The sequence below is a fragment of the Pongo pygmaeus genome, chromosome 2, assembly GCF_028885625.2.
Source record: "Pongo pygmaeus isolate AG05252 chromosome 2, NHGRI_mPonPyg2-v2.0_pri, whole genome shotgun sequence".
Lineage (NCBI taxonomy): Eukaryota > Metazoa > Chordata > Mammalia > Primates > Hominidae > Pongo > Pongo pygmaeus.
This window is the reverse complement of record NC_085930.1, coordinates 195,009,475-195,032,131: the sequence shown is the minus strand read 5'-3', so window position 1 is coordinate 195,032,131 and position 22,657 is coordinate 195,009,475. Positions and strand designations below refer to the sequence as shown.

The following is a 22,657-nucleotide window of genomic DNA, read 5'->3' as shown; positions in this document are numbered from 1 at the left end:
GCGCTGGCCTTCCGCCTTCCCTCCCCGGTCGGGAAACTGAGGCCCGGGACCGGGAACCACTTCCCCGAGAGCACGGTCCGCGAGGGCCCGGCCAACCCCGGTCCCAGGCGTCCCGACTCCCGCGCGCGATCCTTCGACCACACGCGCCGCTCGGTCACCTCAGAGAGCGTGGCGGGGAGCGGGTCTCAGAGCGAGCGCACGGCCCGGGAACGCGCAGGGCGCCAGCCCCGGCCAAGTCGCTGCGAAAGTTGTTGTCTCCCAGCCTGCCCTCGCCTCTCACCTCCGGGACACACCTTCCCGCTTGCCCTGGCAGCAGCGCACTCACATCCGGTCCACCTTGCGCACACCCCTCTCCGCGCTCACTCGCAGCCCCTCTCCCTCCCACGCCCGCGGCTCCCCGTCGCCCCCTCGCGCGCTCCCACCCGCGCCCGGGGCGCGCCTTCCCCGCCCCGCCGCTCGCCCGGCCTCGGCGCCGCGCCCGCCCGGGGTTCCGGCGCCCGGAGCCCCAGCCCGGGGCCGCGACCCGCTTCCGCCCGCCTGGCGCGGGGCCGGAGCCCGAGCAGCCACTGCCGAGCGCGGTGGGCGCGAGGCGAGGGGCGCAGCGGCGCGGGGCGGGGAGGGGGCGCTCGCTCGCTCCCTCTCGGCTGCGCACACGCCCGTACAAACTCTCACACAGACACACGCGGGGTGCGCTGCCGCCGCCCGCCGCTGCTCCTCCTCCCGCCACCGCCTTGAGAGGGAGAGAGAGGGAGGCAGAGAGAGCGCTTTGTCCGCGCGCCGCCGCCCGGCCCGGGACTCTGCCCCGAGGAGGCAGCCGCGCCGAGTCCCCGCCTCCGCCTCTGCCCCCGGGCGGGCCGGGCCGGCCGCGGTGGGGGGAGCCAGGCTGAGGGTGGGGGTGGGTGGCGGGCGGGCGGAGGGCGGGGAGGGGGGGCGGAGGAGGAGGAGAGACGAGGGCAGCGGAGGAGGCGAGGAGCGCCGGGTACCGGGCCGGGGGAGCCGCGGGCTCTCGGGGAAGAGACGGATGATGAACAAGCTTTACATCGGGAACCTGAGCCCCGCCGTCACCGTTGACGACCTCCGGCAGCTCTTTGGGGACAGGAAGCTGCCCCTGGCGGGACAGGTCCTGCTGAAGTCCGGCTACGCCTTCGTGGACTACCCCGACCAGAACTGGGCCATCCGCGCCATCGAGACCCTCTCGGGTGAGCACTCAGCGCGGCCCCCTCCCCCCGCCTCGCCCCGCTCAGGCCGGGACGGCGCCGGGAGGGAGGCCGAGTCCGGCGGGCGGCGCCCGGCGGCGGCTCCTGCGCCCGCACGCTCACTTCCACGCACCAGACCCTCAACTCTCGCCGCCGGCCCGCTCCTGGGACGGCCCGCTCCCCTCCCCCCACAGCTCTGGACTCTGCCCTCGCCCTCGGGGCCGCAGCCTTGGGGCGCCCCCCGTGCCGCTTCGAGGGCTCCCGAGGCTCGCCGGCTCCTTAGGGGCACCCCTCGTTCCCCTGGCGCCCCGGGCTGCTCTGAGCTTCCCCGCCCCCCACCCTTTGAGCGTCCCCCGTCTCACTTCTCCCCTGACCTTCCTGTCACCCCCTTTGTCAGGGTCCCCCCTTCCCCAAATCCAGCGTCTCTTCCTCCTCCCCTGGCCGGACCTTCTCTCTTCCAGTGCCTCGTGCCCAGAACCTCTCGCCCTCTGGCGTCTCCTGAGCCGCACTCTCCTTTCGAGCCCCCTCCCCACCTCGCCCCACGGCCCCCCACTTTTGGCACCCCCTCGGCGCCACCCTGGTGACCCCCTTCGAGATCTCGGGGCTCCCCCAGCCCCAGCCCTCGCACGACGGCACATCCCCTCGGTCCTTTCCCGAACCTCAGTCCCCTCTCGCTTGCTCTCTCAAGCGCTCCTATTTTTCTCTGAATTTTTTGTCCGATTTTATTGAGAAGAACTCGGGGCTGGGGGCTTTCCGCCGCCCGTCCCCCCGCCTCCCGCTCGGCCAGAAGCACCTTTTTACGAGGTGCCCTGTCTCAACTCGGTGGGGGCCAGGGTTGAGAACCGGGAAAGAGGCGACCGGGGGGCCCGCGAGCGCGCTGGAGCCCAGACAGGAGACGGAGAGCGACACACACACACACACGCGCGCGCGCACTCCCCAACTCTCCCCAGCACACGCTCCGCTCCCAGCCGCGCGGGCCCCCGGGCCCCGGCCGGCGCCCCCCGAACCCCTGCCCGGCAGGAGCCCCTTCCCCACCGGCGTGTGGAGTGGGGGCGGGGCGGCGGCGAGGCCAAGGTGACACCCAGGAGCGGGCAGGGACAGGGCTCTCGCTGCGGCGGACTCCGGGGGGCTTCGGCTCGTTTTCTCGGGGCCACCGGGAGGAGAGGGCAGGGAGGGGAGCCCGGTGGAGCCTTCGGGCCCCGGATTAGCGGAATGGAGAGGTGGGGGCCGGGAGAGCAGCGGGGCCGCGCCAGCCCTGCAGCTTGAGTTTCAAATGAGCTCATCCTTTCAAATTGGCGCCGCTCTTTATTAAATTTGTTTTTCCGGTAATGCCACCCACGGCTATACCTGGGGTCCCACCCGGGCTCGCACCCTTCTCGCCTTGTCCCGAGACACCGGGCGCCCACCTTTCTTTCCACTGGGAACCAAGTTCGCCCAGCTCGATCCGGGTAGGAGACCCCTTGGGGGCGCCCGAAGGCGGAGCCCGAGCGTGGAGTTCCGTGCGTGCCCCTCCTAGACCCCCGCGGGCTTGATCTAAGCAAGGTTCTGAGTGCTTTAATTTCTGTTTTAAAGGTAAAGTGGAATTGCATGGGAAAATCATGGAAGTTGATTACTCAGTCTCTAAAAAGCTAAGGTAAATATACTTTGCTTAGTTTTTTTTTTGCGATTGGCCTTACGTATAAGTAAAAAACGTACACACAGCTTTAAAAAACGTGCTCTTGGTAGTTTTTAAAGGGGCTTTTGTTTGTTTTGTTAGTGGAGATACATAGTTTAGAAAGCTACTTTTTTTTTTTACTTTCATTATATAAGGTGTTTACTGTTCTTGGAAAATATCTGGTGCCTAATTTGGGGTCGGGGTGGCGAACACTAGCTATGTTCAGTTCGCTGGGACCCTGTAACTTGTTTATCAAAAATTACCTCCCACCCCCACCTCCCGCCCCTACCCCCAGCAGAATAGCAGCAAATGCTTGTCAAGACTTCCTGTGAGATGTGAAGAGTAAATATTTACTATGTCAGCTAAATTGCTTAACTAAACTTAGCGATTAATTACTTTTCTCTTTTAGATAGTTTAATGTTGAATAGTAAAATAATTCAGTAAGGGGTCAATATTTTGCATAGCTTTCTAAAGAAGTGGGTTGTTTGGATTGGATGGCAGTTAAAAGCCGGACTTTTTCAGTCACAGACTACTGAGTATAGCTTCTGAGCATTTTGTTGTTGTTGCTTGTAAGAAATGTTTGCGGCTAAAATAAATACCCTTGTGAAATCTATAGTTATATTTAAGTGCACTGTTGTTAATGACGGAGTAACAAGTTTTGTGGAGGTTGGATTTCTCCACAGTGATTTGCTAACATGAGAAGAGAAGAGAAAACATCTTTGTTTAAAGTTTATTGTGGACTTTAAATTTGGGCCCTTTATTACTCATTCTAAATTTTTTTCTTCTGCTGTGTGTCGAAACTTAGTTTATATCCCATTCACATACATTTCTTCACCATTAGTCATTAAGTAGCTGGACTGGAGCTGTTCAGTGAAGTTTTTGATTGCCACCTTTACAGTTTATCAGTCAATAGTTTAACCACCTGATTTTTGCCAGGATTGAGTAGATTTTAAAACAAACTACCCTAATTTTAGAAATACTTAGATATGTTGCTGAAGGGATTTTTAAAAATTGTGTGCCACGTTTCCAGATATGTTTTATTTTAAGTAAGCAACAGAATAACTTTTGTTTGCAAATGACCTCTGTGGCATATGAGAAAATTACTTAAATTCTGTTTTTTTTTAATTTAAAAAAGGTGAGTTATGATTTTCAGTTTCATGTGTAATATTAAGCTAGTTCTTTCCTCTATTGGGAAAGATGTAATGTGTAACCAATTGGTTTTCAATAAGGTATTCTAAATTTGTATACTTTTCTTTAAAATAATATTTTTTGCTTGAGAAGTCCAAGTTGAAGCTTTCTGATATATTAACTATTTACAACAAATATAAATTACTATCTCACAACACTTGAAAATTTGCAGAATGAATATATTGAACAGTGAAATAACTACCCCAAGTATTTGATACAGTATGTTTCTATAAATGTCTAATTCTGCTGGCTGTTTGCGGTTATGAATACTTTCGGGGGTTATAATTAGTAAAAAAAAAATTACTAGAATTTTATCTTTGTTAGTTGGTGTCTCATTTCATGTTGCAGTGTGCATTATTTAATTTTGTAGTATATGTGAAATACTGGTTTATCTAAAGTTATTAACAGCTCCTAAAACTTCTCACAAATGTACTACTTTTTATCTTTTTTCTTTCAAAATGCAGATTATTTGCTGTTAGCCGGAGTGTCATTTAAGTAATTTTGTTCTGTTTAAGAGTTCAGAATTAAAGGCATGTCCCCAGTTTTTAGTATAAATTTAATTAAGAGCAATCTAGGATTTATACAGCCCTAGTAGTTGATGATTTCTTTGAACATGTGGGCGATGTGAAATACCCAGGAGGTAGATTAAAATACGCTGTGTATGATTCACTACACTGAAAATGTTTAACATTCCAAATGTATGCATAAGCTGCTGCACTAGAGGAGTTGCATCATTCCTGATTGGATGGTTTTAATTTTTTTTTCCTTTCCTTTATTAGTTTAAATGCAGAAATTAGCTACTTGTACTGCAGGCTAAGGGAGAGATAGCTAATGACCGGTATTGTGTACTGAGATCAGACTTCAGGGATGAAGCAGCTGTATGTTCTCATGTCCTGGACACTACCACGTTGATGGCTGTCTAAATCCAGGGTACTGTGACATTTGAAACCAAAGCTTTTATGTTATATGGAGACTATTTTGGTGTTCTTGTGTTGCATTTTGATGAATATTAACAAGTTAGAAGTAAATTTGGCAGTGTTAAGTCAATTCTATATGTGGTTTTTGTGTTAGTTGAAATGAAAATGGGAAGAAAATAGTTCATCCTCATTGCTTGCTTACTTAAAAATCATTCAACAATTGAGTGCATTTTCTTTGTATTGTAGTGATTTCTTTGATTTCTCAAGAATTAGTTTTAATATCTATATCTCAAATAGATTTTTTAAGGTTAATGATAGTTTGGGAGGAGATATTTTTATCTTAGGAAATTATTGGCATGCCATTTACTTACCAGTTGTATCTTTTGTTAAATATTCTGGCATCATTTTATAATAGCATAATAGACTAGATGCCATTATTTTCTCAGGGTCACTTAGAAATAGAAAACTCTTTTCTTTTTGCAGCGTATGTTTTATTCTTATTAAATGCAAATTATTCTAATGTCAACCACACATAAAGCATTTATTTCTCTTTGTAAGTTGGTTTCAGGCTCTGTTGAATAAAAGTGTTTGAATCTTTTTTCTCTGTTAATATTTCTTGATAGTACATATGGTCAAATGTTTATTAAAGAGGAAAAAACTGGTAAGCTTTAAAATGCTGTTAAAAGTTTTGGAAACTTCCTTGACAGAAATTTCATTTTTGGTGTTGATGAAGGTTAACTTAAAAATTATGTGTGTGTGTATACACATATATATATATGTATACACACACACACACACACACACACACACTGCATGCCTTGTTTTGAACTAAGACATGTTAACTTGAATGTGCTTTTGTACCTCAAGTTGAATGATTCTGTGAGAAACAAAACTTTGAAAAATGCAATTTCTGCCCACCTCTAGGAAGTAACTAAGTGGTTCTAGACATTCTTTCGCTGAGATGGTGTGAATACTATGAGATAGTGTAGGAAAAAGCTATGAATTTGTCTTTCATGAGTTAAAAATCAGTAATTGTGTTCACTCCAATGCAAATGAATTTGGTCTCCTATAGGAATGTTAAAGAAAACAGTATCTCAATTGTATTTTGCTTGTATGTACTACATTGTGTATAGTTGAATTAAATACCAAAAAGAAGAAAAAAAACATCCAATCTCAGGCCCTCCCTGCTGCAGTCTTTTGCTGCATCAATTTTTAATTTTCTAGAAACAGAAATGACTTTTATTAGGTTAAAATTGTGTGGTACCTTCCTACTTTAAGAATTTGTTGACTTAGAAATTAATACCTGCATTTACTTACATAGATTCCATGTGTAGATATAACATATATTAACACAGAATATATGATATTAAACTGTAAGGTTACTTTTGATTTGGCTTTGGAGTTAAACTTTTAGTTTCCCAGAAAAAAAAAATGTTAGTAATTTTTTCACATAGTGCTAGGTAATACCCTGGAGAGTTGCATATTGTGACCTCGAAGAGATAAGTATTAGAGTTAAAATAGAAGCAATACAGAAAAAGGTGAACTTGGTGATATTGGTTAAAAATTCTAGTTTACATTTTTAAAAGACTGGTTATTTGATGCTTTTACATCATTTAATTAAATATTAGAAACCAATGAGATTTATACATCAAAATAGATTTTATGGTTTGCTTGATTTTTTTCAATTCACCAAATACATAAAAATTTTAAATTGTAATATAACAATTTATAAAACTATTTAATGGCTAAACACCTAAACATTAATTCCAAAAGGTGATTTGTGATATGTAGTGCAGCTGTCAAATGGTGCTTTTCATGTGTTTCCTTATACGTATGGCCAGGTATAAGATGACCAGTAAGAGATGTTCTAAGCATTTTGTTTTTTATTATGTTAACCTGAGATTATCCTTTGGTAGAGAGAAGATGAGAGGATATTAGTAATATTTGTACAAAGCCTTTTATACTTGATGATCTAAAGTGCAATATGTTTTCTTTAAGAGAAAACGCATTTAACTTTTAAAATATTTTTAAAAGATTTAGAACAAATTGCATATCAAAATTATCATTTCACTATTATTTTGAGTAAACACATGGTTTTTGTGTTTTTTTAATGTGTGGAGGTTGCTCCAGATTTTCAAGTACTGTGTTGGGGAAATGTAAATGATTTTGAATTATGCATAAAAGGATAGTGACTTAGGCACATTTATTAAAAGTCAAAAAAGCTATGAAAACCAGATTTCTACAGGAACTGTTTATATATTTGATACTTTCAAGCTTTTCTAAATATTTGCTGTCTGTAGCTGAATCACTCTTCCAAGTCCTCTATGAAACCCTCAAAAGTAGATGAGCAATTGGTCAGAATTGTTAGAGGATATTATTTGAGCTAAATGTTTCCTCTCTCTGTTTCAGTGGTGTACGTCCAAGTGTGTGTATGTTTTTTGTGGGGGACAGTTTCAGGTAGATGGTATCAAAAGGGAGCAGGAGATCTTTAATTGAACAACAGTTGCTCTGGAATTCAGTCTTGGCAAGGCTCAAGAAAGTTACTTGGTGATTGAAACCTGTGGCAAAGGGAATCAAGTGCAGTGATATTTGCCTTGAGTGATGAGTAACTCTTGTAGGTGGTTAACCTTGTTGTGAAAGCCAAGTTACAGGTACCTGGAGTAGGTTTTACAGTGAGCATGCTACTGAAAGGACCATCAGTGCAGCATCTGCCCTCCTTCCTTTTCACTTGGCTATCCCCTGTCACAAAAGATTCTGTGAAGGCTTTGATGATTTTATAAGCCATTTTTTTAAGTGTCAGAAAATTCAAGATTTGAATATGCACTTTCATTTAGAAATTCTATACTTTGAAAAGCAATATGGTATTTTGCATAACACAAGTGCTGTCAGTAAACTTCATTAGAAGAAGCGTTATATTGAAATAGTTTCTTTGGAGACTTAAAAATGTTGAATTATACATTTCAAAATATAATTTTAAAAATTATATTTAAACATCACAAAAGTCTTCAGTGTTCTTTTCAGTGTTAGAAAGTAGTGGGCTTGGCTAAGCTAATTTTTAAAGAGTTCATGCTCTAAAACTTTCTGTCAAAAGCATTATCTCTCAAAAGCTATGATTAACTTCTTAAATTGAGAGATGGGAGTGTTCTGTTTAACAAAACATGCCCCCAGAATTTATTAGTAAAGTTTTATCCTTCTTATATTCAAATTCAAGTTCAAATTATTTTGGGTATTCATTCAAAAGCAGTATCATTGAACAAATAATAGCGAATAAACAGCAAACACCTACCAACGAAGATAAGTCTTTCCTCCCATTTATCATCACCATTAAAACATTTTAAAACTTTTACTTTATAATTTGACTTCATGCTTACAAACTTATAATTTTCATTTGGTGGCATGGACTCTATGGGTTCTATTTTAGGCAGCAAAATTGCAGAGTGCTCAGAGCATTATTTTTAAGGTTTTACTTTTCCTGTTTTGATCATGGACTTCAGTCTGGTCTCTCCATAAAATAGTGAAGAAAAATTATTTTCTTTTGTAGAAAACTTCAGATTCTGTTGCTTGGCTGCCAAAGAGAAGAAGGAATACAATAATTATTTCTTTAATTTGGTTTAGAGTTTGATGGTATATTGAGATAGAATAAGTACAACAGTGAAAATGGATGCTTTTGCATTAATAGGAGGCATTCAAGCCCAAAAGCTAGCCCTGTTCCATCATTTGATAGTTATGTCTCCTCCCCAAGCCTCTGCTTTTCACTAAATAATATCTGTATTTTTGAGATACATTTTGTTTATTCCTCATCATTTATCTGTTCTACACTTTATTTCTGAAAATGTGAACATTCAGTTAGGATTTTCCCATTCTGCTTTGTGTCAAGGACATTTCATAAATAAAGCAGATATTTTAATAAGTCTGATAAATGAAAATTAAGAGTTCTGATGCATGTTTTGAGCTTGCTCTTATTTACCCATATCATCATAAATGTTGCATCTAATGACCAGAAAAATTTCTATGGGAACATTGCAATAAGAATTATATTTTCAGTTTTTCTTATTGTCATATAATTAATGTGTCTCAAAGTAAGGATTTGCTGTAGTGGGAAGCTTGAATTTTTAAATTTTTGTTTTAAATGTGATCAGAAAGGTTGATGATTTCATGTATTGATATTTAAACAATGGTAGTAGTATTATCTCAGGGAGGAGTATTTTTTGTGCCTGCGTCTTAATAGTCATACAGTACTGATGCTGTTCCAGCCTCTTTGACACATTATTTCGTTTATTCCAAATAATAATTTTGTGAAAAATAGGACAATTGATATTATCTCTTTTTTTGGATGAGGAAACCCAGTCCCAGAGAAGCTTAATAATTTGTTTAGGCCACATGACTGTTAATTAAGTGGTAGGGCTAGAACCCAGGTCTTTTGAGGTCCCTGAGTCTCGCTCCACTGTACTTCCTCTCCATTTAACGTTTTACATTAAAGAAGTCAGCTGAATGTGTTACAAAGTTTGAAGAGTGCTATTCGAGGGTGGTAGAAATATATGAAAATACATTTGTGAATTGAACCTTTGCAATGATGCTACATCAGTCTGAGTGATCTGTACTTTGCTATAGTTTTTAGAAAAAAATAATTAGAAATAGAGGTAATTTTAAAAGTAGCATTGCACGTCTTCCCATCTCTGTGCTTGCCCACAGACAGAAGTGGGGAGTATACCTAAGCAGGTTGTGGGGTTGTTGTTGTTGTTGTTATGTTGCTTTTTTCGGCGGTTGTGTTCCTGACATAACAAGACAAACATTTCTTTCAACATCTGAGCCACACAGATTAGACAGCGAACTGTCACCCGGGTCAAGACTATGTGCCATGTGGTAAATGAAAGTCTAGCTCAAGGAATCTCCTGGGTGGGTTCTTCACGGGGTTCAGACAGCCTGTTGCAGAGGTCAGGGCTGTGTTGTGGTTTACGTGTTTCCCTGGTAGGAACTGCCAGGTCTTTCCCAGAGGTGGTATCTTTCTCTACGTCACTTTCTGTACTGAATAAGGCCTTGGGCCTCTCATACTCTCTTGAGTATGGGGTGAGTGTTAAATAGGGATAGTATCCATAAAGTTCTGAGTTCTTTATTAATTTTACAATCGCATAAAAAAATATGCTAAATAATGAAGCATGTGAAGTACAGTTCATTTCCCCTCAACTGTAAACTTTTCCTGCATTTATCTTCGTTTCCTTTAACTCTTATGGACTGTTTATGGTGCTGGTGGGAGGGAGGGAGGAATTATCAAGGAAAAAAATAGGTGAAAGAAGGTTATTTCCAACTCCCCATGCATTTCTTCGAGTTAGTACAGTCCAGAGTGGGATATGGCATTTTCCGTGGAATTCTGACTCAGGAGATGGGGGAGAGGAAGAGAGGTAACTAATACTGGGTGGCTGCTATGTGCTAGGCACTGGACTAGGCTTCCTGTTTTATCCTCCCCACAGCCTGAAGAGACCCATCTTTATCCTTCTTACACAAAGGGTCTAAAGCTTCAGACTCTAAAATAACTCCTTGCTCCTGACCATAACTTCAGAAGGCAGTGGCTTGTTGTCCATCTCATTTGAATACTGCAACAGAACCTTAGCAATGAAGTAGAAGGTTGTGATAATATGTATACAGGCTATAGAGTAACTTTGTATATTATTCCTAACTTGGAATAAGAGAAAATTTCCATATATAAAACCTATGCTGAGAAAGATTAGGAACTGAAGTTCAGTATATTTTTAATTTAATATAATTGAAAAGAATTAAAAGTGTTAGTCATAATTTGAAGGAACTTCCTTGAAGTAGTCCTATAGTAGAAGCATTTATAATTATATAAAGAGAAAGAGGTTTTTTTAAAAAATCATTGTGGTTGACAGTTAAGTGTAAAAACATACATGTATGCAGTGTGGGAGGAGGGCCTGTTCCATGCCTTTGACCCAGATATATATATATTTTCAAATCCTGAAAAAAAAACTTGAGGTTTTTTTGTTTAGGATACAGAATATTGCACAAAGGTTGGCATGCTTTCATTTTTATATGTATTTTTTAAAATATCTATGTCTTAAGGAAAATAATGGAATTTTTGTAAATTACTTTTTAGAAAATGGTTCACCTTATTAACAGAACATTTTAAACCTCTTTGACACGTGAAAAAGTCAGTGAAAGCACTTTTTGATACAATACTTAAGTATCTTATGCATTTGTTACTTTTTTATCTCATGCATTTTGTTACTTTTTTTGTTTAGTAACATAGGACTTAAGATACAGTTAAACCACCAATGAAATGAGATATATAAGAGGTTTTCTTCTAGATAGACGCCATGCTTTTTGACAAGAACATAATTTTATATAATTTATGAGATAAAATAATTACTTTCCTCAGTCGAGAACCTCTAATAGAGCTTTAAAAATTACCAGGAAAGACATTTTTATTACTATATCTTTTCTTTCTCTTTGAAAAATGAAACAAAAAATCGAGTGGTGATTCTTTGGACAGGTTAACCTCATACCAATTCATGAAATAGAGGGTGTTTTTGAAAAAGCTTATGTGAGGATAGGCTATATAGTGTTTTTGGATTACATGGAGACCTTTTACTTTGGTCCCTACTGATCTTTGTGATTTTTAACAGTGCATACTTTGAAATTTCAGTGGATGTTTTTCTTTATCATTGTATGAATAAGGTTTTGAAGTAAAATGTTTTGTGCCTCTTTATTTAAGAGAGTCAGAGGTAGATGATAAAAACAGTTTAACACTGAAAAAGTGCAGTTAAGCCTCTTAAATTATTAAGAAAGAAGGAAGGGAGGAGGGAAAGGGAGGGAGGAGAGGAGAAAGGAGGAGACCATAGAAGTGTAGGTGACTAAACCATGTGTACAGCTTCTGCGTTTTCTTTCTATACTTCTAGAGCACGTGGCAAAGACTGGTCCTCACTGATAGTGTGTGGAAGATAGTAAGTGATTCCAATGGTGACAGCAGGACTGGGAGTCTCACACAACGTATTCTTTTCTTTGACACTTAAAAACTCTGAGTATGTGGTTGCCCTGCCCCAAAAAAGGTTTTGCATTTCTTTCTCTAAGGCCTCACACCGGCCACTTCCTCTCTCATTCTCCTTCTCCTTTGCATTTCCTTGGGGATGGCTGGAAAGGGCTGGCAGTGTGGTGCCTGGTGTGTAGGCCTGCCTGCAGCCCCATTGCCCCCTGGTTGGCCGAGGGTTGGGGAAGCCGGCAAGGCATGTGTGTGCTTGCTCAATGTGTTGGAATGTATGGGTTCTGTGGCATACACTTACTTGGAATGTGCAGCAGACACATGAGCTTCGATGGTCGTAGGGGTCTAACGTTGTAGGCTTTTGTAAGTGGTTGAAAATTGGGTTACTTTTTTCCCCTGAAGTGCAGTTGTATTTATTCTTTGGAAAGGGAAAACATCTTTATTTTTTGTTTTTAAACCATTGACGGATAGAAAATAATGTTGTGGATGCATAAATAATCTGGCCTCTCTCCTGGATCCAGCTGTACTACTGTTTACCCCTTTCTTTTCGAACTGATAGTGATGTCTTCAAGTCATGGACACTGGATTTGTAAACTAAGCCTTGTAAAACTCCCTGAGTTGTGCCACCACTAAAGATGATGAAATCAAGGATTTGAGAAACCAAATTTTAAGCTCAGATATTGAAAAATGTGGAATTGATTCTCCCTTTTAAGGAATAGAGAGCAAAATACTAGTTGCTTAATATTTAAAATTTTTGGCTGTTTATTATTTTTTAAAATGTTTATATATTTTTCTTCTTAAAATATTTGAAATGACAAAGGTACTGGTTACTCAATTATTTGAATTAAAGAAGACAGAGATTTAGATTTGTAAAGTAGGTAAGTCGAAAAGGCATTTTAAGAGTTACAAAGGGCCCAGGAACAGGTGATTGGTTCTAATATAATTATTTCTACATCACGAGAGTGTTGCCAGGGAAGTTAGCTCTTTGTTCACTGATTTGCATATTAATGGTATGTTGTGTCTGTTTCAATAATGGTTTCAAAAAAATGATTTAGATATTGAAATTGATCAGTGGCTTTAGTTCACATGTATCGATTGTGGTCATGGTGTTAGTACCTGCCTTATAAATTTCTAGGCCAACATTGTATCTTTTATTCTCTATGGCAGTTTTTATTAAACACTGTTCCATAGAGCCTTAGGATTCCAAGGAGATGCCAAATTTATGGGAAGGACGAATGGATGTACGTACATGGGAATCCTGGCTTCTTACCCACTGCGCAATACGAAGACAGCTGCATTTGTTGCTGTTTTATATACAGAATTGGAGTTGAGTCTAAAATTTGGTTTAGAAAAGGGGTTTGCTGCTTTAAAACAGTTTGTAAGCACCCACCCTACAGTGTGTAAAGTGTGTAATTCTGAGTCTTCAGTCCATTCCTTGATTTGACCCAAAGCCCTTTCTTGAGGAAAGTTTAGACCCTGCCCTTGTTACTCCTACATCTGCTTTCCATGGAATGGCCGTCTATTTCTTGTCACTTTCATTTTGGTAACAAGTATCTGCTTTGCCAACTGCATGCCAGACTACTAAATCTATGGATTTTTCTATAGTCAACAACATAGAATGCATGCCCTTCAGGAACTTTCCAGGGAGCTCCTTGGCCAGTGATTGCGCTCCGGCTCTTGGCAGAGCCATTAGAGTCAACTGCCTTTGAAGAGTGATGGGCATGGTGACACGGGACCCATTCATTCATCGAAAACAAGTTTTTGCTTCAGGAGGTGGAAGCAGGGTTGGCTTGCTAATCCTTCTTGAGGCAGAGCAGCCTCCTCTTATCTGTTCTGTAAGATGGGACTCCACGAACACAGGAGTGATCTTCAAAACATTTTCAGTCGGTTAGAACGAATGCCCGACAAATGTGCTAGGTCACAAGCCGTGATACTCTAATACACACCCCCTCAGTATCAGTCCTACATACATGATTTTTGTTCAAAAACAGGATATTACTTTAAAACAGTAAAAATACTGTTCTCTCAGTGATTTCTTCCCTTATGGCCAAGGACTCTTGGAAAGTCCTGAAAGTCCTTGGAATTTAGCTACGTGTTGTTAAAGATCCCCTGAGAGGTTCTGATGCCCAGGCAGGGAGGGGGGGAGAGAGAGAGAGAGACACCCTACTCTGAGCACCGTCCCCTGCCATGTGCTCCATCACTGTAGCCTCCCACAGACTGGCCTTCAGAGACCCATGGTTTCGTATTTTGCACACAACTTTTGTAGTAAGATTTTTGTAAGAGATCACCATATGTTTACAGGAGTGGATGACGTAAGTGGTGGCAAGGGTGTTCTGGATAGTGCAGGAGGGACAGCTATTAGTTAGCTCCAGCCAACTGCTGCCATTTGGAAATGTAGGGCCAGTGTTCCCAAATCTGATTTTTCAAGAGAAGGTGGAAGTCAGAGTTCTTATGTTAAATATCTGAAGTTTTAAATATTGGCAACAATTCAAAATTTTTTGTAGACACTGAAGGTCAAAAAAAGACAGCTGTGGGTTGAATCTGGCCCGTGGGTTGCCAGTTTGCAGTCTCTGCCACATGAAAATCTGTATCTTCTACAAAACGTTGTTGAAGACACTGTCCTTTATGTTTAGTATCTCTTACACATAGGCTTGTCTGTGAGTGAGAGGGAAAAGTCCTTTTCTTGAAAGACAGGATGAACTCGTATGGATCTTATCTAATGATGATAGCTGTTTGGAAACTCAAAATCAAATTAGGTCTTAGTTGCAGTAGCCATTTTTCATTAATTATTATTTTACTTATTAATAAAATAATAATTATTTTATTTTCTCCATTATAAAGTACCCTACATTTTTATCTTTATGTGATGATCTTATTGTGTTTCTGTTATATTAAACCATTTGAAATTCTTTTGTAAATGTAGAATATGTATATATATGCTGAATATGTGACTGTCCTGTAAGTTTATATAGTATTTCATAATACATGTTTATGAAAAAAAAATAAGCCTCTATTTTCATGTAATTGGAGGAACAGGTTTCCAAATCAATCTAAATTACACCCTCTCCAATTAAACACTAAGCCAACTATAGATAATGTTTTAAAGCCACTTTCTAAGAAAATTTGATTCTCATGTGTCCAGAAAACACGTTGTAAAGTAAAAACTTGAGTAGTTCTGTTTTTTTTGTTTGTTTTTTAGTTTTTGTTTTTTGTTTTTTTTTTTTGAGACAGAGTCTCGCTGTTGCCCAGGCTGGAGTGCAGTGGCACGATCTTGGCTCACTGCAACCTCCTCCTCCCGGGTTCAAGCAATTCTCCTGCCTCAGCCTCCTGAGTAACTGGGATTACAGGTGTCCACCACCACGCTTGGCTAATTTTTGTATTTTTAGTAGAGATGGGGTTTCGCCATGTTGGCCAGGCTGATCTTGAACTCCTGACCTCAGGTGATCTGCCTGCCTTGGCCCCCTAAAGTGCTGGGATTACAGGCATGAGCCATTGCATGTGGCCATTCTGCCTGTTAAATGTCTGATATAAGGCAAATTGTTTTAAAAGCACACAGTGTGCCATAGAAAAATTCAGTGGTGAAAAGTGGTGCTTTTAAATAGTTTGAAAAGTGTTTTGGTTACTGCTGCACTTTTCTGTATTTAAGTTAAGGAAATTGAAGGCCATATGGACTCTGCTTCTGTTCCCTGGGTGCAGAATATAATCATTAAGGCTAAACGAAAGGAAACTTCGAGTTGCCTAAGGGACCTTTTTATAAAACAACAAAAAAAAAGTCCAAGACTACTCTGATAGTTGGCATTAGCATTTAAAAAAATGTGTAACTTACATGCAGAATGAAATAACTCATTAGTAATCACTTTATAATGGTCAGGTAAAGCGCGTGTCTTAGAAAACGTAGGTTAGCAAATGATAGATGGTAGGGCATAAAAGAGTGGCACACAGGAGCCTGGGAATTCAGGATTTTATTAATATTTGGCTCCCCTAATTTGTGATGGATCTTAATGCTTCTGCAAAAATAGCCAACTCTATTTTCTGGACTGGTCTTTTGAATTTAAAAAATTTGAAGTTCCACGAGAGCTGGGTCTTGTTTTTTATTTGGACAGATGCACCTCGAGTGCCTTGAATAGTGGAAATGGCTGTTCATGAAATATTTTTGAATAAATTAAGATTGAAGCTGTAATATCGATAAAAATTTACTTTTATTTCTTCTTCCCTTTTCCTCTTATTTTTCTTCTGTATTTTCAGAATGGAGGGGGAAAATTGTGGTTGAAAGATTTTGCTTTTTTATGAATGGGTTTTTAAAACTTTTTACTTTATTAAAAAAATTTTTTCCTTTTTTCTTTCTTTCCTTTCTTTCTGACAGGGGGTCTCACTCTGTCACCCAGGCTAGGGTGCAATGGTGCAATCATGGCTCACTGCAGCCTCATCCTCCAGTGCTCAGGTGATCCTCCCACCTCAGGCTCCGGAGTCGCTGGGACTACAGGCATGAGCCACTGTACCCAGCCTTTTAAAACTTGCGAGTGAATCTTTGGCCTTAGTGGAATAACATCTCTTCATGGGTATTTTAGGTATGAAGGTTCTTTAAACCTTCATAAGGCCGGCTGCAAAGAACAATTGCACAGGGCTGCAAAATGAACATTGGAAAGCAAAATTTTAGAGTTGGTGGAACCAGAATAGGTTTCGCAAATCAGTCTTTCTTTTCTTTCTTTTTTTTTTTTATCAAATAAGGTAAGAATAGGTTGGTTTTAGAATAAGATTCAGTGTGATTACATGAAAATATAATTTTCCTCATAGGTATTTCTCCCTGAAAGTCAAATTCCATTAAAAATTTACTGGGAATAACAGAAGAAAAACCTATTTGAAAAAACAAAAAACAAACAAAAAAACACAAAACAAAAAACAAAAAAACCCAACTAGCTATTCGCTTATTGCAATATAATAGGTGGATACAAGAATCAGATTTAAGATATGTTTGTTTATAATAAATTAAGCAGACAGCATCTAAAGTTACTGTGAAAAAACCAGACAAGTCTAACAATACCTACCAATGGACAAAGTAATTCATACATAACCAAGGAAGTGACTGACTAAATTTTAATTGCAAAGCAGAATGCTGTCAAATGCTCTCTATTAGGTTGGGTGCGGTGGCACATGCCTGTAATCCCAGCACTTTGAGAGGCTGAGGCGGGTGGATTGCTTGAGGCCAGGAATTTGAGACCGGCCTGGCCAACATGGCAAAACTCCATCTCTACTAAAATGATAAAAAAAAAAAAAAAAAAAATAGCCAGGTGTGGTGGCATGCACCTGTGGTCCCAGCTACTTAGGAGGCTGAGGCATGAGAATCGCTTGAGCCTGGGAGGCAGAGATTGCAGTGAGCTGAGATTGCGCCACTGCACTCCAGCCTGGGTAATAGAGAGAGAGACCCTGTCTCAGAAGAAAAAAGAAAAAATTTTAAAAAGCTGTGTGTTAGTAATCTATTAGCAATTTAATTTTTAAAATTATTACTATTTAGTATTTTTGAGATGGAGTTTAGCTCTTGTTACCCAGGCTGGAGTGCAATGGTGTGATGTTGGCTCACTGCAGCCTCTGCCTCCCAGGTTCAAGCAGTTCTCCTGCATCAGCCTCCCTGGTAGCTGGGATTACAGGTGCCTGCCGCCACACTCAGCTAATTTTTTTTTGTATTTTTAGTAGAGACAGTGTTTCACCATGTTGGCAGGCTGGTCTCGAACTCCTGACCTCAGGTGATCCGGTGATCCACCTGCCTCGGCCTCCCAAAGTCCTGGGATTACAGGTGTGAAAGAGGCCATGCCCAGCCTCTATTAGCAATTTAAAGCATTTTTCTTTCTTTCTTTCTTTTTTTTTTTTAAGAAATGAGGTCTTGGTATCTTGTCCAGGCTGGACTCGAACTCCCAGGCTCAAGCTATTCTCCTACCTCAGCCTCCTGAATAGCTGGGACTGTAGGTATGCACCACTACACCCAGCTAATTAAAACAACAAACATTTATTATCTCACACGTTTTCTGAGGATCAGGACGATGTCAGCATTTTAGCTGGATTGTTCTGATTCATCATCTTTCAGGAGATGGCAGTCAAGCTGCCATCTGGGTTTACAGTCATCCGATGGCTCAGCTGGGGCTGGAAGGTTGGCTACTAAGCTTACTCATGTGGTTGTTGGCTGGAGGCCTTAGTTCCTCACAGCATGACAACAGTCTTCCCCCAGAGTGAATAAAACAAGAAAGCCAAGGAGAGTGACATCACCTTTTCTTTTATGATACAGTCACTGAGTCTGCCTTATTTTCTTCATTAAACATGAGACATGAAGTCCAACCCATACTCTATGGGAAAGGATTACTCAATAAGTTGAATACCAGGAGATGAAAATCTTTGGGAGCCATCTAGGTTTTTAATAATTAGGAAAAGTCAACAAATTGAAACGATACTTAATTTGGGGCATATACTAAAAAGTAATAATCCCCTTACATTTATAATTAACCTCTTTTGGAGTAAAACTGGAATTTCTTACAACAGTAGTAATAATTACTGATTACTGAGTTCTTTTATGATCCTTACTGAATTTTCACATTTTGTAGAATGAGGAAGGAAGATACTGTTATCCCCATTTCATAAATTAGGGAACTAAGGCCTAAATTGTTCTCAGTGCTTTAGGTGGGGTCACATTTTTAGCATTCAACCTCAGGTTTTTTTTCTTTTTCTTCACCTTTCTTTCCCCTGAAGAATGATTCAATTACTTTACCTTTTGTAAAATACAGTTTAATTGTTCCCTTTCTGTATTATCTCAGAAAGCTGATTTTTTTCAGTGCCTAATTGAAAATTTTAAAACACTGCCCTTCTAGTATCAATAAAGTTGTTTGTTACTTTTCTGCCAGCAGCAGAAGTCCTTTTTGCTATTTTTGTATCTGGGTGAGGTCCGATTGCTCCAGAATTGTGCCATACTGTGGTTAGCCATGGTCTACAAGAGGAAAATAAATTTATCCTTCTTTAAAATCATTGGTTTTCTAAGAAATGCGCCATTTACTATACCAAATATGAGTAAATCTTAGGCAAAATGAGTGTTCATGTTGATATCAAACAAGTCCAGTTCTCTCCCCTGCTAAAACTACAACGCATCAGGCCCTCAGATCTTTTGCATTTACCTTTATTATATATTAGAAAAATATTGCAAATATTTATAATGGTATTTGAAACCCTTTTCTTGAAGAAATTTGATAGTGTTTTGTGTTGTTTTTGATGTCAAGCATATCCATGTTGATGTTAAATGATTCATTCTGTGTGAGCATTTTGCCAAACTTAGGCAAACCTCTGAATTTTGCCTATAGAATGTCCTACATTGTTTTGACTTCAGTCAAGTATAGTGTATTAATAGTCAAGTTTTTAAATTTTTTGAATCTCAATGCTTGCTTTATTTGCATTACATATTCCCATAACCCATGTAACCTTTTCTTTGAAAGGTTCTGATAACATGATAGTTATGTGAAGTGAAAAGTTATTTTGGTTGTTTCCTTTCGAATGTGTATAGACTGAGGCTTAGAAAATATTAGAGTCCCTTAGGAGTGCTTACTCTTTAGGATAGATAGATGCTTTTTTATGATTTAAAAAACACTATGGGTAAATATAATTTTCTATGTAGTCTATATATTTTAGTCAACCAGAATAGATGCTAAGTTATCCTTTTCCCGCCTCTCTTGTGTGTGCTCTTAAGTGACTTCCTGACCTGTCTGTAGTTTAAAATCTTGAAATATTTTTTCACAAAACAGTCAAATGATAATAGTTAAACTTTTTTTTTTCTGCTTTAGGGAGTTTAGAGAGAACTCCCTGACTGTCTTCAGTGGGCAGACTGAGTTTAAGATTTACTTCACATTTGGCCGGGCGCAGTGGCTCATGCTTGTAATCCCAGCACTTTGGGAGGCTGAGGCGGGTGGATCACCTGAGATCAGGTGTTCGAGACCAGTCTGGCCAAGATGGTGAAACCCTGTTTGTACTGAAAATACAAAAATTAGCTGGGGGTGGGGGGTGGTGGGCACCTGTAATCCTAGCTACTTGGGAGGCTGAGGCAAGAGAATCAGTTGAACCGGGAGGCGGACATTGCAGTGAGCTGAGATCACGCCACTGCACTCCAGCCTGGGTGGTAAGAGTGAAGCTCCGTCTCAAAAAAAAAAAAAAAAAAAAAAAAAGGAAAAAAAAAAGATTTACTTCACATTTTTATAATCTTCCTGAGTTAAGAGGTTAAAAGTGAGCATGAACAGGGAATTCCGTGAGCACAGAGGGTCAAATGTGATCTATAACTCTATGTCCTTGTTGGTTTTTAAAGTGGATATGCACCCAAAGAAATGTATTTTTTTCTCATTTTTTCTCAGTGACTTTTTTTCTTTGTATAATCTCAGCCTGGGGGAAAGGGAGCAGGGAAAATCAGAAGCCTTGTGGTGGGCCAAACCACCTCCAGTGACCGGTTCAGGTCTCACACAGTCTTGATTATTCTTCCTTAATTTGCCCTTCATTTGATTTGTTTTTGAAGTCAAGAACAGCACCATTTGAGGTAGAAAGAGAAAATTTCTTACTTGGTAACCAGGCAGTCTTTCCCAGCCCTTCTGAGAAAGCCTCATAGGTCTCTCTACCTACAAAAGCTCATCACAGAGGCTTTCCACAGCTCAAGTTAGCACCACACTCCTCTGAGGGCCCCTGGATATGTGCTAACTCTAGTTGTATGGTTGTCAGCCTTTGGAAACCTGTGTTTACTGGATTTTCAGAAATACTTCTGGGCCAGTACAATTGATACTTGAACCTCAGACATTCACTGTGTGTGCCTAAGAGCCTAGGATCTACGTAAAGTGGAATGAAAATGGTTGAGCATTTTCCATCACATTGGTGGATGTTGTTCAGTTCGTGGCCTGAGGTTATGACTGTAATTTTTTTTTTTTTTTTTTTTGATACGGAGTCTTGCTCTGTCGCCCAGGCTGGAGTGCAGTGGCGCGATCTCGGCTCACTGCAAGCTGCGCCTCCCTGGTTCGCGCCATTCTCCTGCCTCAGCCTCCCGAGTAGCTGGGACTACAGGCACCCGCCACCCACGCCCAGCTAATTTTTTTTTAATATTTTTAGTAGAGGCGGGGTTTCACTGTGTTAGCCAGGATGGTCTCGAACTCCTTACCTCATGATCCGCCTGCCTCTGCCTCCCAAAGTGCTGGGATTACAGACGTGAGCCACGGTGCCTGGCCTATGATTGTAATTAAATACATTGAGGCTTCATTGATTCAAGCTAGTTGCGGTAAAGGGAAGAGCAGTGATAATTAGTAGAATGCCTGAATGGGCAGATTTTAAAAAATTTATATTGTTTTCAATTAAATATTGTAACCTGAGGAAACTAACAAAATGTTGCTAAAAAACAATCCTACTGGACCTTCTCATTGAATAGAAAAAAATGACTTATATTCAGCATATCAGTTATATATCAATACTTGGGAAATGTGGTGTGTTTTGGTTTTTTTTGTTTGTTTGAGACAGAGTCTCGCTCTTGTCGCCTAGGCTGGAGTGCAGTGGCGCGATCTCAGCTCACTGCAACCTCTGCCTCACGGGTTCAAGCAATTCTCCTGCCTCAGCCTCCCGAGTAGCTGGGATTACAGGCGTGCGCCACCATACCTGGCTAATTTTTGTACTTTTTTTTTTTTTTTTTTTGAGACGGAGTCTTGCTCTGTTGCCCAGGCTGGAGTACAATGGCTCCATCTTGGCTCACTGCAGCCTCCACCTCCTGGGTTCAGGTGATTCTCTGCCTCAGTCTCCCGAGTAGCTGGGATTACAGGCACATGCCACCACGCCTGGCTAATTTTTGTATTTTTAGTAGAGATGGGGTTTCACCATCTCAGCCGGGCTGGTCTTGAGCTCCTGACCTTGTGATACACCCACCTCAGCCTCCCAAAGTGCCGGGATTATAGGCGTGAGCCGCTGCACCTGGCCAATTTTTGTACTTTTAGTAGAGATGGGTTTTCACCATGTTGGCCAGGCTGGTCTCGAACTCCTGACCTCAGGTGATCCACCCGCCTCGGCCTCCTAAAGTGCTGGGATTACAGGCATGAGCCACTGCGTCCAGCCTGAAATGTGTTTAAATAGCTTATTTCCCTTTTATGATCTTGTTTATATTGATTCCTTTATTGAATGAGTACCCCTACTCCCCTTTAAAGGAAAGATTAATTTCAGTTCTGTCCTATTACAATTAGAATTAATAATATTTCACTGTTCAGTGAACTACAATCTTGATTCATTTTAGGTTTCTGGTGCTATTGAGACACAAATATCTGGGTGCCATCCTATGCTAGAAGAAGTTAGGATGATGTCTTAATTACTTTCATGTGACAGAAAGTGGTTAAAAAAATCCACCCATTCAAAAGCGTTTAATTTAAATCATGGCAATACAGTATTCTTTAATCAACATAAAATGAAAATAACTTTGATCAGAATACTTACAATTAAAGAAAATGGAAATACTTCTTTTTTCGGTACTTTTATTTGGGAAATATTTACCAAGAAGAAACCAGTAACCAGTAATACTTTAATTTAGGGCTATTTTATTTTGTTTAGTTTTTTGAGATGGAGTCTCGCTCTGTTGTCCAGGCTGGAGTGCAGTGGCGTGATCTCGGCTCGCTGCAACCTCTGCCTCCCAGGTTCAAGTGATTATCCTGCCTCAGCCTCCTAAGTAGTTGGG

The 22,657-nt window shown here is 41.1% G+C and overlaps 1 protein-coding gene across 8 annotated transcripts in view; it reads left to right on the top strand.

Annotated features, from left to right (window-relative positions):
• Nucleotides 1-925: 925 nt before the first annotated feature.
• Nucleotides 926-22,657, top strand: part of IGF2BP2 (insulin like growth factor 2 mRNA binding protein 2) — a 177,703-nt gene continuing 155,971 nt past the window's right edge. For all 8 annotated transcript variants that reach the window (XM_063662496.1, XM_054483580.2, XM_063662494.1 and 5 more), the window contains exons 1-2: nt 926-1,199; nt 2,769-2,829. In XM_063662496.1, coding sequence (XP_063518566.1) covers nt 1,022-1,199; nt 2,769-2,829 — 239 coding nt within the window. In that variant the 5' untranslated portion in view covers nt 926-1,021. The remainder of the gene's footprint in view (nt 1,200-2,768; nt 2,830-22,657) is intronic.